The 11,546-nt window shown below is 48.7% G+C and overlaps 1 protein-coding gene across 4 annotated transcripts; it reads right to left on the bottom strand.

Moving 5' to 3' along the window:
• Nucleotides 1-1,005: 1,005 nt before the first annotated feature.
• On the bottom strand, nt 1,006-11,289 carry btr30 (bloodthirsty-related gene family, member 30). 4 transcript variants are annotated; one of them, XM_085272360.1, is made up of 13 exons: nt 11,153-11,289; nt 7,171-7,288; nt 6,356-6,799; nt 6,020-6,124; nt 5,539-5,634; nt 5,190-5,423; nt 4,905-5,103; nt 4,733-4,822; nt 3,991-4,017; nt 3,714-3,740; nt 2,706-2,881; nt 2,470-2,625; nt 1,006-1,988 (listed from the first exon to the last, which is right to left on the bottom strand). In XM_085272360.1, the coding sequence occupies exons 2-13, from the start codon at nt 7,276-7,278 to the stop codon at nt 1,779-1,781; spliced, it is 1,872 nt and encodes a 623-aa protein (XP_085128486.1). In that variant the 5' UTR covers nt 7,279-7,288; nt 11,153-11,289; the 3' UTR covers nt 1,006-1,778. The 4 variants fall into 4 exon arrangements, with proteins under 4 accessions (XP_085128486.1, XP_085128487.1, XP_085128488.1 ...); XM_085272361.1 differs by lacking the exon at nt 11,153-11,289 and adding an exon at nt 11,048-11,146; XM_085272362.1 differs by lacking the exon at nt 11,153-11,289 and adding an exon at nt 10,975-10,994.
• Between the last annotated feature and the right edge of the window lie 257 nt (nt 11,290-11,546).

Genomic DNA, 11,546 nt, shown 5'->3' with positions numbered 1-11,546 from the left:
CTGGGGGCGGGGTTACAGGGGGAGGGGGGGTCGATTTTCATTTGGGGGGGTTGTGGGTGGGGTTAAGGGGGAGGGGGTTAAAATGTTACGATTCTATTGTGTATATTGAAACCCCGGCTGTTCACACTGACTGCAGTATGATTTATGTTAAATAAAATATGAAGTTGAATGAGTAGAGCTGTGCTGATGTCACTTCCGTCCTCGATCGCCACAGATGATATCACCAGTGTGGGGGGAGGAGCTTAAAGATGGTCGGGTAAGGCTCTGCGGCGGGCTCTACGCATCGGTGCTCGGTGGTGTAAGGATAACATGAAGCATGAAGCTCGTGGTGCATATTTTCTGTGCTGATGTTAATACCTGAGCAGACGCCTCAGCACCCTGAGACCCTGCCCTACGGTAATCAGCTGAGCGTGGAGAGACAGCGGCCCTGGCGTCCCGTTTCAGCACCACGCTCAGTTTCAGTGAGCTCGTTACGACCAGGAGCTGGAGCTGTAGTAACATGGGTGGGACAGTAGGGGGCACTGAACTAATAACCTGCTTTTAGGAAGTTGTCGGACTGCCTGGCAGGTCGGAGCACGCAGCAGACGTTTGACATGTGAAAGGTTTAAACAGGGACATAATTTCTGTTTCAGCGTCACCGATGACAACCATGGACTCGTGCAGCGAGCGTGCGTTACCTGGTTCTTTTAATCTAATAACGAGTGTCAGGAATACATTGTTTAAAAGCATGTGACTGGTCCTGAGCTCGTCCCACATCAGAGAAACAAGCTGGAGCAATGGCAGTGAGCAGCAGGAAGTAAAACCAATCAGAAGGTGAAAATGAAGAAATGAAACGAAGAGTTTCTGATCCGAGCTGTGATGTGAGGGTCGGGTCTGGACGCATGGAGGGATTTTGCGATTGTGGTGTGATCCCAGATCTGAACCTTGACCTTTGATCACAGTAAGTTTGTGTTTCAGCAACATGAATAAAAGAAGAAAAAAAACACGTCAACAACCTCAATTTTTCTTTTCTTTATTTAACAAGTTCACTTTTATTTCAAACATTATTCGACACTTCTCAGAATCTACTGGAAAAACAAGCTTTACAGTACACGGACGTCTGGCAAAAATCCGAGGTCACGCTGAAACGTTTGTTTTTCATAATTTAACTGTCAGTTATTAACTATCACCATGGCTGCAGTTCCTCTGACGTCCACTAGAAGCTGCTGCGCCCGCCCCCCGAAAAGAAGGTTGCCAATATGTTGCCAAAAAAAGGCAACACATTTAGAAAAAATATGAAAACAGAATTTAACTATTGTTCGATAAGCTGTTACATTAAACGTGACGTATTCATGAAATCAACTATTTGCTTTGAGTTTAATAATTTTATGTTTCACAAAATCTCAGTAAAGGTTTAGTGTTACTAATCTTTTAGTTTCACAGCGTTACAAAAACAAACTGGTTACACAAAGTGAAAACTTCTTTATATCATTTTAATTGTTAAAAAAAAAAAAGTTGGTTCCCTCGATTCATTTGATGTATTTTTATGACCATATTTACAAATTTAAGAAGCAGCTCTGGCTGTAAGAGCACATCGTTCTTCAGTGATCGATATTACAAAACCATCGCCTGTCAGGATCTAACGGGGACAAAACGAGACAAACATCCTTTGTTGTTTCAAGTCTCACTGCAGAGTCTGGAGATCAACGTGAGGACGATTCGACTCCACCTGCAGTTCCTCTGCTCTTAGTTCGCTCAGCATTGACCCTCCGGTTGGTCCCGGTTCTGGTCCCAGTCCCTCAGGCCGGGTGCTGCAGCGTGGTGAGGAGGATCAGGGGGACTTCTTTGTCTCCGGTCCCCAGCAGAGGAAACATCCTCTCGGTGAACTCAGTGGATGTGTGGAAGCTGTAGATCTCTGAGCCCGACTTCACATTGTAAAGGGACACCTGACCCTCCTCCATGTCCAGGAACACGCCCACCTGTCGCAGCTTGGGGTGGTGACCTTTGACCTGCAGGTGAGACGCAAACAGAATACGATTAAGACGAGTCGACAGAAGTTGCAAACTGTCAAGAAGCCTCAAGGTGTGGAAGCCCACTGGTGCCAAAAAGACACTGTGGTGTTTTTGTATTCATGAAAGGACTCAAAGTTTAACTGTTGCATTAAAAACATAAATGACATAAACATAAATAAACATAAATTTAATTTGTATTTTTTTATTGAGCTTTACAGGATGGGCTTGTTTGCATCCTTCTTGCCTTAAAATTTTGTCATTAACACACAATAGAATTAATTTCATCAGATTTTAAAGTTATTAAATGTGTGGAAATGATGGATTTTGGGTACTTTTTGCGCCAACTTATTTCAATTAAATTTAGAGATTTTCTATGTTAAAGTCACGCTGACCAAAATAATGTTTAAGTCTGAGTGGCTGCTTTCTTGCAGCACCAGTGGCCTTCCGTACATAAGTGCATGTGAAACGTGGACTGGACCTTGGTGAGCGGCGGCGTGGTGAGCGCCCTCAGCTGGCTGCTGCTCCACCAGATGGCGTAGTATCCGTGAGACGGGCACATATCGAACAGACCCTTCCTCTGAGCCGACTCGCTGACCACGCCCAGCTTCCAGTCTTTATTCTCCCCGACGCACACCTGAAAAAACACACCTGAGATCAGACTTGGATCCTGCTAGCCATTACTGAACCCAGTCCCAAGGCCGGTTGGGTCCTGACCTCCCAGTAGTGGCGCCCGGAGCTGAATCCCTCCTTGGCGAGGACGCAGGACCAGACGTCGAACCTGTGCGGGCTGTTTCTGTAGAACTGCAGCTTCTCTCCTCTCTTCACCTGCTTACGGTCCTCGGACAGGATCAGGAAGGGATACGCCGTCACCGGGTTCAGCGTCACGTCCTCTGGAAGCAACAAGCACAGGTAAACATAACAGCAAGGTCCCCTGGAGGCTGAAATAGTCATCACAATGGCTGAAGAACTCGATCCAGGACGATCCCGACACCTCACCACAGGATGAGTAAAGGTGGACTTCCCCTGTTTGAGCCTTGGAGTTTCATATCAGTGATCTCAGAGTCAGCTTCAGTAACCCTGTGAATCTAAAGGTAGCGAGGGCACATCCCCTTTACGGTCGATTCTACCACATGAGCTGAACCCATCTGACGATTATGAAGGGCAGTCAATCACAACGTTCAGAGGATGAAGAGAGGACCTGCGCTGAGGCCCAGTATCTGATACAGGAGGATTATTTTGAACTGTGAATCATGCAAAGCTCCTCTACAGTCCAGAAATCAAATATATGTAACAACGCTGAATCCAATGAAGCACTATTACGTATCTTTGCTTAGAAATATATAATGTGAAGACCTCGCATGTTCAAACTTACAGCAGAAACAAACGTTTACAGCCTGAAACTGTTTGTGTATCATTTAAAATGTGCTTTATTAGGGGGTGTGGCCTCTGTGACTGAAAGGTGGATGGTGATACAGGTGGCTAGCTTCACCTGAGCTGGACCTCTGGACCGTGTTTAGGCTGTTTAATGAGATCATGTGACCAGTAACGTGGCTGCTGTGAGGTTACTATGGTAAGAGAGCATCTGGGGGGCGGAGCCAGAGTGTTTTACTTGGATGTTGCCCAGCATTAGCTGGCAGCTGTCTGTCTGTGTGAATGCAGTTATAACCAAACCCGACCTGCATGAACAGAATCACCCAGAAACCAAAACGCTGAAAACCTCACCCATGTAGAGTCGGGCCTTCTTGTATCCTGCAACAACAAACGAACACATTTCATCAGCAATCAGAAACAAGCTCTCATCTCTTCACAAACCTCCCACCGCTACAGCTTCTCTAACAACTCAGCGTTTTTATCCTTTCACTTCATCTTTGTGTCGTTTAAAAACGACCAGCATTTAAAAAAATCTGTCATCTTTGATTTGATTCATAATTTCGTTATCGGTGTCTGAAAGGCTGACGGTGAGCATCCATGTCTGCTGCACACTCACACAGGTACATACCTGACACCTGCTTGCTCTTCTTTAGGTCTGAAAGTAGACAGGAAAACACTCAGTTATTCTTTCACAATAAAAGTCCCACAACTTGTAACTCATTTACTCAACATAAGAAATTGTGGGATGAGCAGCACTTCCCTAAACAAGTCAACCTGTCGAGGTAAGCAACATGTTCCCACAGCAGAGACAGAGACACTGTGGACATTCACAGGGCACAGGAAGAAAAGTGAAGTACAAAAAGAGCCAAAATACTGCGCATGCACATCTGCTGATCTGAAGGTTTGTGGTTCAATCGTGCCAAATATCACTGGGCATGATACTGACCCCATCAGAGTGTCCATGTGTGGACTCATGTGCACGTGCGAGGACATGTGTGCACGTACGAGGACGGGAAGCTCTGAGTGCTCAGAGTAGACCAGGGCTATATAAGAACCGCTCCATAGTTTCCTTTTTCATATGTACACAGAGTGCAGTGAGGTGATGATAATGTACATTTATAATCAGCGTGTGTTTTCGTGGGTGGTGTCTTGAGTGTCTGCAACAGCGCTCCATCCAACACCGTGGCCGTAACTGCCTCTGACGGAGCTCGCTTCTCTGGCTTATTCTGACTGGATAAATTCTTCCCTCAGTAAGGAGAATAGAGTAGAATAGAGTCACTCTTTATTGCAGGGCTCCACAGAGGAGCTTGGAATGATCGGATTGTGGCACACCTGCAGGTAGATACAGGAAGTGACCTCTGACCTCTCACCTTTCAGGGACCACTGGCTCTTCCTGAGACTGGCCGTGCTGGCTCTCAGACTGAGCATGCTCTCGGCCGCCATCATGTCACCGGCTGAAACTGAAACAGGTGAAAGAAACGACTCAGAGGAAACATCTGGAACCCAACATCTGCAGACTGTGCTGTAACATCTGGAACTCACAGGAGTCCGCTCGGGATCCTCGGGGTCCTCGCAGTCCTCGCGAGCGGATCTCCCCGGTCCGGATCTCCTCCATCTTTTCCTTGACCTCGGACAAAGCGAGCTTCACCTCGCCCAGATGGAAGTGGAGCACCAGCTGCGAGTCGTCATCCGCCTGGGCCTGCAGATCCTCGGCCAGAGGAGCCGTGGTCGCCTCGTATGTCTGAGGGAGGAAGAGGGGTGATGAAGAGGGGTGATGAAGCAGGCCTCTGTTGTGATTCTGGGATCGGTGACTGCAGGCGTCCTCACCTTCAGGAAGGCGATGTGATCTTGACTGGTAGCCTGCGCCTCCAGCGCGGCTCTCCTCTCTGTCAGCTGGCTAAGCTCCTCCTCCAGGCGGTTCACCATCCCGTCCCCCTTTGTCATCACAGCATCCAGCTGGGTCACGATCCCGCCCACCACATGAGACCGGATCTGGTCCAACGAGCCGGACAGGTCGTTCAGCAGGTGTTCAACCTCGCCGCGCTCTCTGTCAGCATGGCTCTGAAACACAGACGGGTTCAGATGTTTGGTGAGAAGAGAGCGACAACGCCATCGTCTTCCACAGGCTCCACCCGCCCCGCCAGGTTTTTACATAAGGAGCAAACAGGTGAGTCACCTGCAGGCTGTCCAGCTTCTTCTTCAGCTCCGTCACACGGATCTCCTTCTCCTTGATCCGGTTCAGGATCTCCTGCTCCGTCCTGGACACCTGTTTCTGAAGAGGCAGGCGGACACGGTCGAGTCAAAGAGCCGCAACAAAAATCACTTTGGACCAAACGATGAATTTACTTTTTGTATCCATCTCCAAGGATTTATTTTCATTCCAGAATGTTTTTTCATCATTTTAAAATCTTTGTTTTTCATCAAAAAGGAAACAAAAAAAAAATTTGCAAAAATTGCAAAAATTCATTAATTTCAAATAAAATTTACAAATTTACAACAAATAATAAATGTAATAATAAATTAAATGATGAATTGTAATGAAATGTAATGAGCAGCATTAACAAACATAACAGTCAACCAAAATGAGATGAAATAAAAAACAGAATCAAATTACTTTAATAAATGGCGTTCCCGGGAAGAATCTGGGATATTTGTACCTGCTTGCTGAGCCTCTCAGTTTGCACGGAGACAGTTTTATGCATCCGATGTTCCTCCAGCACACAGATGGCACAGATGCAGCTCTCACACGTCCTGCAGTACACCTGCACAGGTGAGCCGCTCATCAATGCAGAACATGAACTGATATGAAAAAGTTTTACTTACATGATAAAATAAAACCAGTTATTAAAATAAAACTAATTATTTTTGAATTTGTTCAAAATATAAAAAATTATTGTAACATCTGAAACTGACCATTTTAAAATAAAAAAACATTCAAATATTTAAATGTTACATAAACATCAAATCAAGCAATCATAGAGAAAAATAAATACCTCCATCAGGCGCCGGTGGACGGAGCAGGTGCGGCCCCTCAGGGCCTCCTGGGGGTCCATCAGGGGGTGTTTGGCGTAGAATGGCGTGGTGTGATGTGGCTGCACGTGCTCAGTGCAGTAGGAGGCGGTGCAGGTGAGACAGGAGCTGACGGCGGGCTGTTTGATTCCCGTACAAACGTCGCACCACACTACGTCCCCGTTCGCCTGAGCTACTGATGGCTCAGGCGTCAGGAAGGGGTTGGTGTTCATGGCGCCTGCCATCGCGGCGCCGGGCGCCCCATTACCGAAGGGCGACGGTAACGGTGCATAGTGAGTCTGTTTGTACTTTTCTGCGATCTGAGCGAAGACTTTGTTGATGCTGAGCTGAGGACGTCCTTCAAACTGATGTTTGCACAGTGGACAGGTGGACACGGCACTGGACGCCCAGTAACCACCGATACACGCCTGCGGGCACAGGACGCACCAGTAACCCACTGCACCTGAACGCACCCCCAGGTAGTTTTCTGTTTGCATTACTAACACTGCTGCAGACCCTGTGATTGGTTAGTTCTTAAAAGGCTGTAAAGCAGGACGAATACCTGACCTGCCAAAAACAGCAGCTAATCAACACCATCGTCGTCATAGTAACAACAACAACAACACTCAGAATCGAGAGCAGCTTGTACAAATGAAGCATTTCAGGACGTGCCGAGCAGCAGAAACACGTCAATGATCACAGATTTGTTTACGTTTCCTGATCATTACAGCTGGGTGAACCTTCAGCAGCAGCTTCCACGCACAGCGCCCCCTGTGCTCACACCTGCAGGTGGACTCACCTGGCAGAAGTTATGTCCGCAGGGGGTGGAGACGGGGTCGGTGAACAGGTCGAGGCAGATGGAGCAGGTGAGCTCCTGCTCTGTGAACAGCTCCGTCGACTCCGCCATCGTGCTGCTCCTGGAGGAGGACACAGAGGAGGCGGGGTTTAGGATCAGGCGCTTTAACATCTGTAACCTTTCAGAGCGTCACCGCCCGGCGACCCAGATGTTCTGACTTCAGTCAGAACATCTGGGTTTGCTTCACCATCGCTTCACCGTGACGATGCTTCATGGCCACCAACCAGACCTGTGGGCGCAGCAGCAGACCCGAGTCTGTGGGCGTCTCCCACAGCTGTGACACGGAGCAGGTGGTGTCAGGCTGCTGGTGTTCGACGCTCTTCAATCATCAAATCCACCCACAGATGCTGCTGCATATCAATAACCCGGCTTTCCAGCGGTGTCAGGTTGGTGGCCATGAAGCAGCTTTGCGGTGAAGCGATGGTGGAGCAGGCGGAGGATGAGGAGGCGATGTTTATCTGCTCAGACCTGCAGGATGCCCACGCCAAACCGCACTGAACTCTGACCCAGAAAAAAAACAGCAATAAGTCAGAGCCCGGGGACAGACATGGCACACCTGCTCAGGCCTGGACAGGTGGAGAGGGCGGGGCCAGCTGTTTAAAGGGACCTGCTCCTTTGTGTTCCCGTGAGGTCACAGGTGAAGCTTCCAGGCCTTAAAAGATTAAAACTGTGTTTTTAAGCCGACACGTGAAACTGCAGTTCAGAGTGAAGCAGAGGCGTGTCTGCGAGGAGAGGCATTGCCTCGGCGCCCTGCAGCATCACGCTGCGTGAGCTCCCACTGAACTGGACGCTCTGGATGCTGATGGAGAGGCAGCCGAGCGAGTCGGGTGGGCTGCTGCGCCTCGGCCCGTTTCCTCCGTGACGTCTGAGTTTGGATTGGTCACAGGAGATCGGCAGCAGGTTTATTCAGCGTCACTGCGCTGGAGGAACTGGTTCTGATAGCAGCACGAGCGCCTCAGCTGCAGCGTCACCGCGATCCTCCAGTTTGTGTTCATGCTCAGTCATCCAGGTAAGGAAATCCCGAAAGGTTGATGCTGCTCGTCTGGATGTGCCCTTTTCCAGACGAACAGCATCAACCGTTCGGGTCCTCCGGCTTGTTCGAGCAGCTCCACCCTAGAGGCAGAAGTTGGTGGGGCTTCAGCCAGAGGATGACCTCTCACCTTCATCACTCTCAAAGCAAGGACGCACCACTCCTCTTCATCAGAGGCCGAGCAGCGAGCCTGAGGCGATTCATCTGTGATGAGATCATTTCAAACAAACTCATCTCATCTTCACTCTGAGCTTCAGCTGATTTCATTCCCGTCAGGATCAAAGCGTCGCTCCGCCAACATCTGGAAACATCTGCACATCTACACTGTAAAACATTCAGAGAGCAGCTGATCCAAAAGTCCAGTCTCTGTCTGAAAGAACGCTTCCAAAAATTCCCTGATCCAGAGCCAGACAAAGTTCATCGTCTCCGGAACATGTAAAACAAATCCATCGGCAAGTTTCGGAGGAATCCTGATAAAAACCGAATCGTCCGCATGACGTCTGTGAAGTATAAAGCCCACACCTGCTCACCTCAGAGAAACAAACGGCTGATGATGAAGCAGCACCAGGATGGACTTAAACGGCCCACCTGTTCTTAGCCACACCTGCACAGGTCACCAGCCAATCACAGGGCTGTTTACCACAGCTGACCCTCGAGGCCAGGGCTGGGTATCGATTCACTTTGATTCGATTCAGTTTTCACTCAGTCAGTCAGAAATATTCTAATTCTGATCAGTTATCAGTTCATCTCCATATTTTGTGTCTGTGTATAAAACCAAGCTGACACTGTGAGACTTGATCAGAGGTGTGAGCATCACAGCAGAGGCCTTTGTGTCAAAGTCACTGAGGCTAAAGCAGAAACACATGAAGCAGAGTTTCCTGGCCTGGCTTTTTAAAGCAGATAACCTTAAACCTGGGGCGATCGTGGCTCAAGAGGTGAGAGTTCGCCTTGTATTCGGAAGGTTGCCGGTTCGAGGCCCGAAGACACTTCACCCGTTGCCTACTGGTGGTGCCTACAGGCGCCAGTGCAGCCTCGCCTCTGTCAGTGCGCCCCAGGGTGGCTGTGGATTTCCATCACCAGTGTGTGAATGTGTGGATGACTGGATGTGGTGTAAAGTGCTATACAAACACAGGCCATTTACCATTTAAAATAAAACCATGAATCAACATGTGAAGATGAGCTGATGCTGCTGAAGTGAAGAAGAGTCACAGACACAGCTGAGCAATCGTTGAAGTTCACATTTGTTCAGTGTGAACAGCAGAGATGAGGCTTTGCTGTCAGAGGCCGACAGCACTGAACACAGCAGCAGAGAATAATGCAGATCTGATGGTCTCTGAGTGCAGAGAGAGAGAGCCGTGCAGGACGCAACAGCCAGAGGGAAGTGATGATGATGATGTTTATCAAACATGAAGCGTAGTTTGATCTTCTGCTGCTGGTTCAGTCAGTGTTGGTCAGAGTGATGAAACCTGCAGCTCAGAAACTGCGTCTGTGGACGATCCACGCTCTGTGTTTACATGTTTGTGCCGAATCGACTTAATAACCCCCCACTCGAGACCATGTAATTTCCTCCATTATTTCCAGAACAGGAAGTGAGAGCCGAGTAAAAACATGTGGGAGCGTGGACGCGACCGATAAAAGGCTGCGCGTGCCCCGAGTGCTGCACGCACATCGGAGAATTCAGACGCATCAACACCTGTTACGTGTTTCACCACGAGCAGCTCTGCGTCGCAGTGAGTCAGAGCTGAGATAAGATCAGCACATGGAAACAAGTCAGAGTCATTTTAAATGACTGTAACCGGACAGAACGCCAGAGAAATGAAAACAGTGTAAAAATGTGATCAGTTCGGTTTGTTTGTTTCAAAGCGTCAAAACGAGCAGAGAGTGAAAAATGCTTCATGTAACTGAATCCTGAGACAGCCGTCAGAGCATCTCTGCACATCTCGGTCGGTTTGGGCTAAATCTGAACCCGAGTCCATCCTCGGGGCGTCTGTGCGGGTCAGCCACCCAGCCTGACACCGCCTCCACTGGGGCGGGGGACGTCGTCAGGTGTCTGCACGCCACCGGTGGGTTAGGACCAACGCGTCCCACTCAGTCAGGACAAACCGGCAGCTGTTGGTTTCGGTGTAAAGGCGCCGCTCTTCCACCAGCACACAGACTAACTGTGTGGATTTAACCCGGCAGCACCACAGCTTCACTTCTGCCTCCCACAGCTGCTCGTGTCCAGTGAGCGACGAGGTGGAACAGGAAGCAGAGAAACACCTCGTCACAGCAGCCAATCAGATCCTCTCCATGACCCAGAAACTTCAAACTTTCAGACATCAGCGTGTCTGCAGCCCAGTGTTAGTCCAGACCAGGGCTGCCCAATCCCGGTCCTCGAGAGCTACCGTCCTGCAGCTTTTAGATGCATCCTTGTTCCCACACACCTGAATCAAATGAATGGCTTGTTATCAGGCCTTTGCCAAACATGATGGCATGCTGAAGAGGTAATCACACCATTTGATTCAGCTGTGTTGGAGTAGGGATGCATCTAAAAGCTGCAGGACGGTAGCTCTCGAGGACCGGGATTGGGCAGCCCTGGTCCAGACTGAAAGTAAAAGCTGGCGCTCAGGTGTGAGCCTCTCCACAGGTGCTCAGACGCCACACGATTACAAACAGGTTGAGACTTTGGTTGTAAAGATTTTGTTGTCTCACGTCAGGTTAGACGTCTGGAATCAAACCTACAGCAGGCTCCACCTGCAGCTCGGACTCAGGAGGCCAAACTCACAGGAACACCTGCACAGGTGTGCTCACCTGACCAATCAGAGACACCGCCAAACCCGCACGTTTTTGTTCCTGTGATTTAAGATCAGTCTGTGAGTCCAGATCATTCTACGTGAAACAGGGAAAAGCTCTTACCTTCCTCTCTGTCAGGTCAGGCGTTTCTGGATCCTGAAACTCTGGTTAGTGCTCCTCTGTGATGTCAGCGTGGGCGGGGCCAACAGGTGCAGAAAGCGGTCAGGTTAGTTTGGTGGGTGGATGTTTATGCAGCTGGGGGGTGAGATTGTTGCTCCTCCCACTTTCAGACGCATTTTAACATCCGATCGATCAGATCGAATCCTTTTATTGGTTTTTAAAAATGTTTCAGTCCCGAAGTTTAAAAACAAAGAAACATTAAAATGATCTTCTCATAACTTCAATCATGTCATCAGACTTCAAACAAACCCAAACTAAATGAAATGACAACAAAAATGTATCTAAATTATAGCTGATGAAACAAATATTAGTAAAGAATCGTATTTAATAAATGTTA

Source organism: Mchenga conophoros, linkage group LG4 (assembly GCF_057382185.1).
Source record: "Mchenga conophoros isolate Kocher_MC1m ecotype Shallow Benthic linkage group LG4, M_conophoros_male_GT1.1, whole genome shotgun sequence".
NCBI classification, from domain to species: Eukaryota; Metazoa; Chordata; class Actinopteri; order Cichliformes; family Cichlidae; genus Mchenga; species Mchenga conophoros.
The sequence above is the reverse complement of the archived record's forward strand: the minus strand, read 5'-3'. Positions and strand labels throughout refer to the sequence as shown.

Bases quoted from the DNA above. Each gene is read 5' to 3' on its own strand.
- btr30 (XM_085272360.1), bottom strand. From the start codon at position 7,278: ATGGCGGAGTCGACGGAGCTGTTCACAGAGCAGGAGCTCACCTGCTCC. The intron at 5,635-6,019 runs GTACAAATATCC...CTGCCTCTTCAG, and splicing joins CTGAGAGGCTCAGCAAGCAG to AAACAGGTGTCCAGGACGGA. The intron at 4,018-4,732 runs GTGAGAGGTCAG...GTCTACTTTCAG, and splicing joins GAGCCAGTGGTCCCTGAAAG to ACCTAAAGAAGAGCAAGCAG.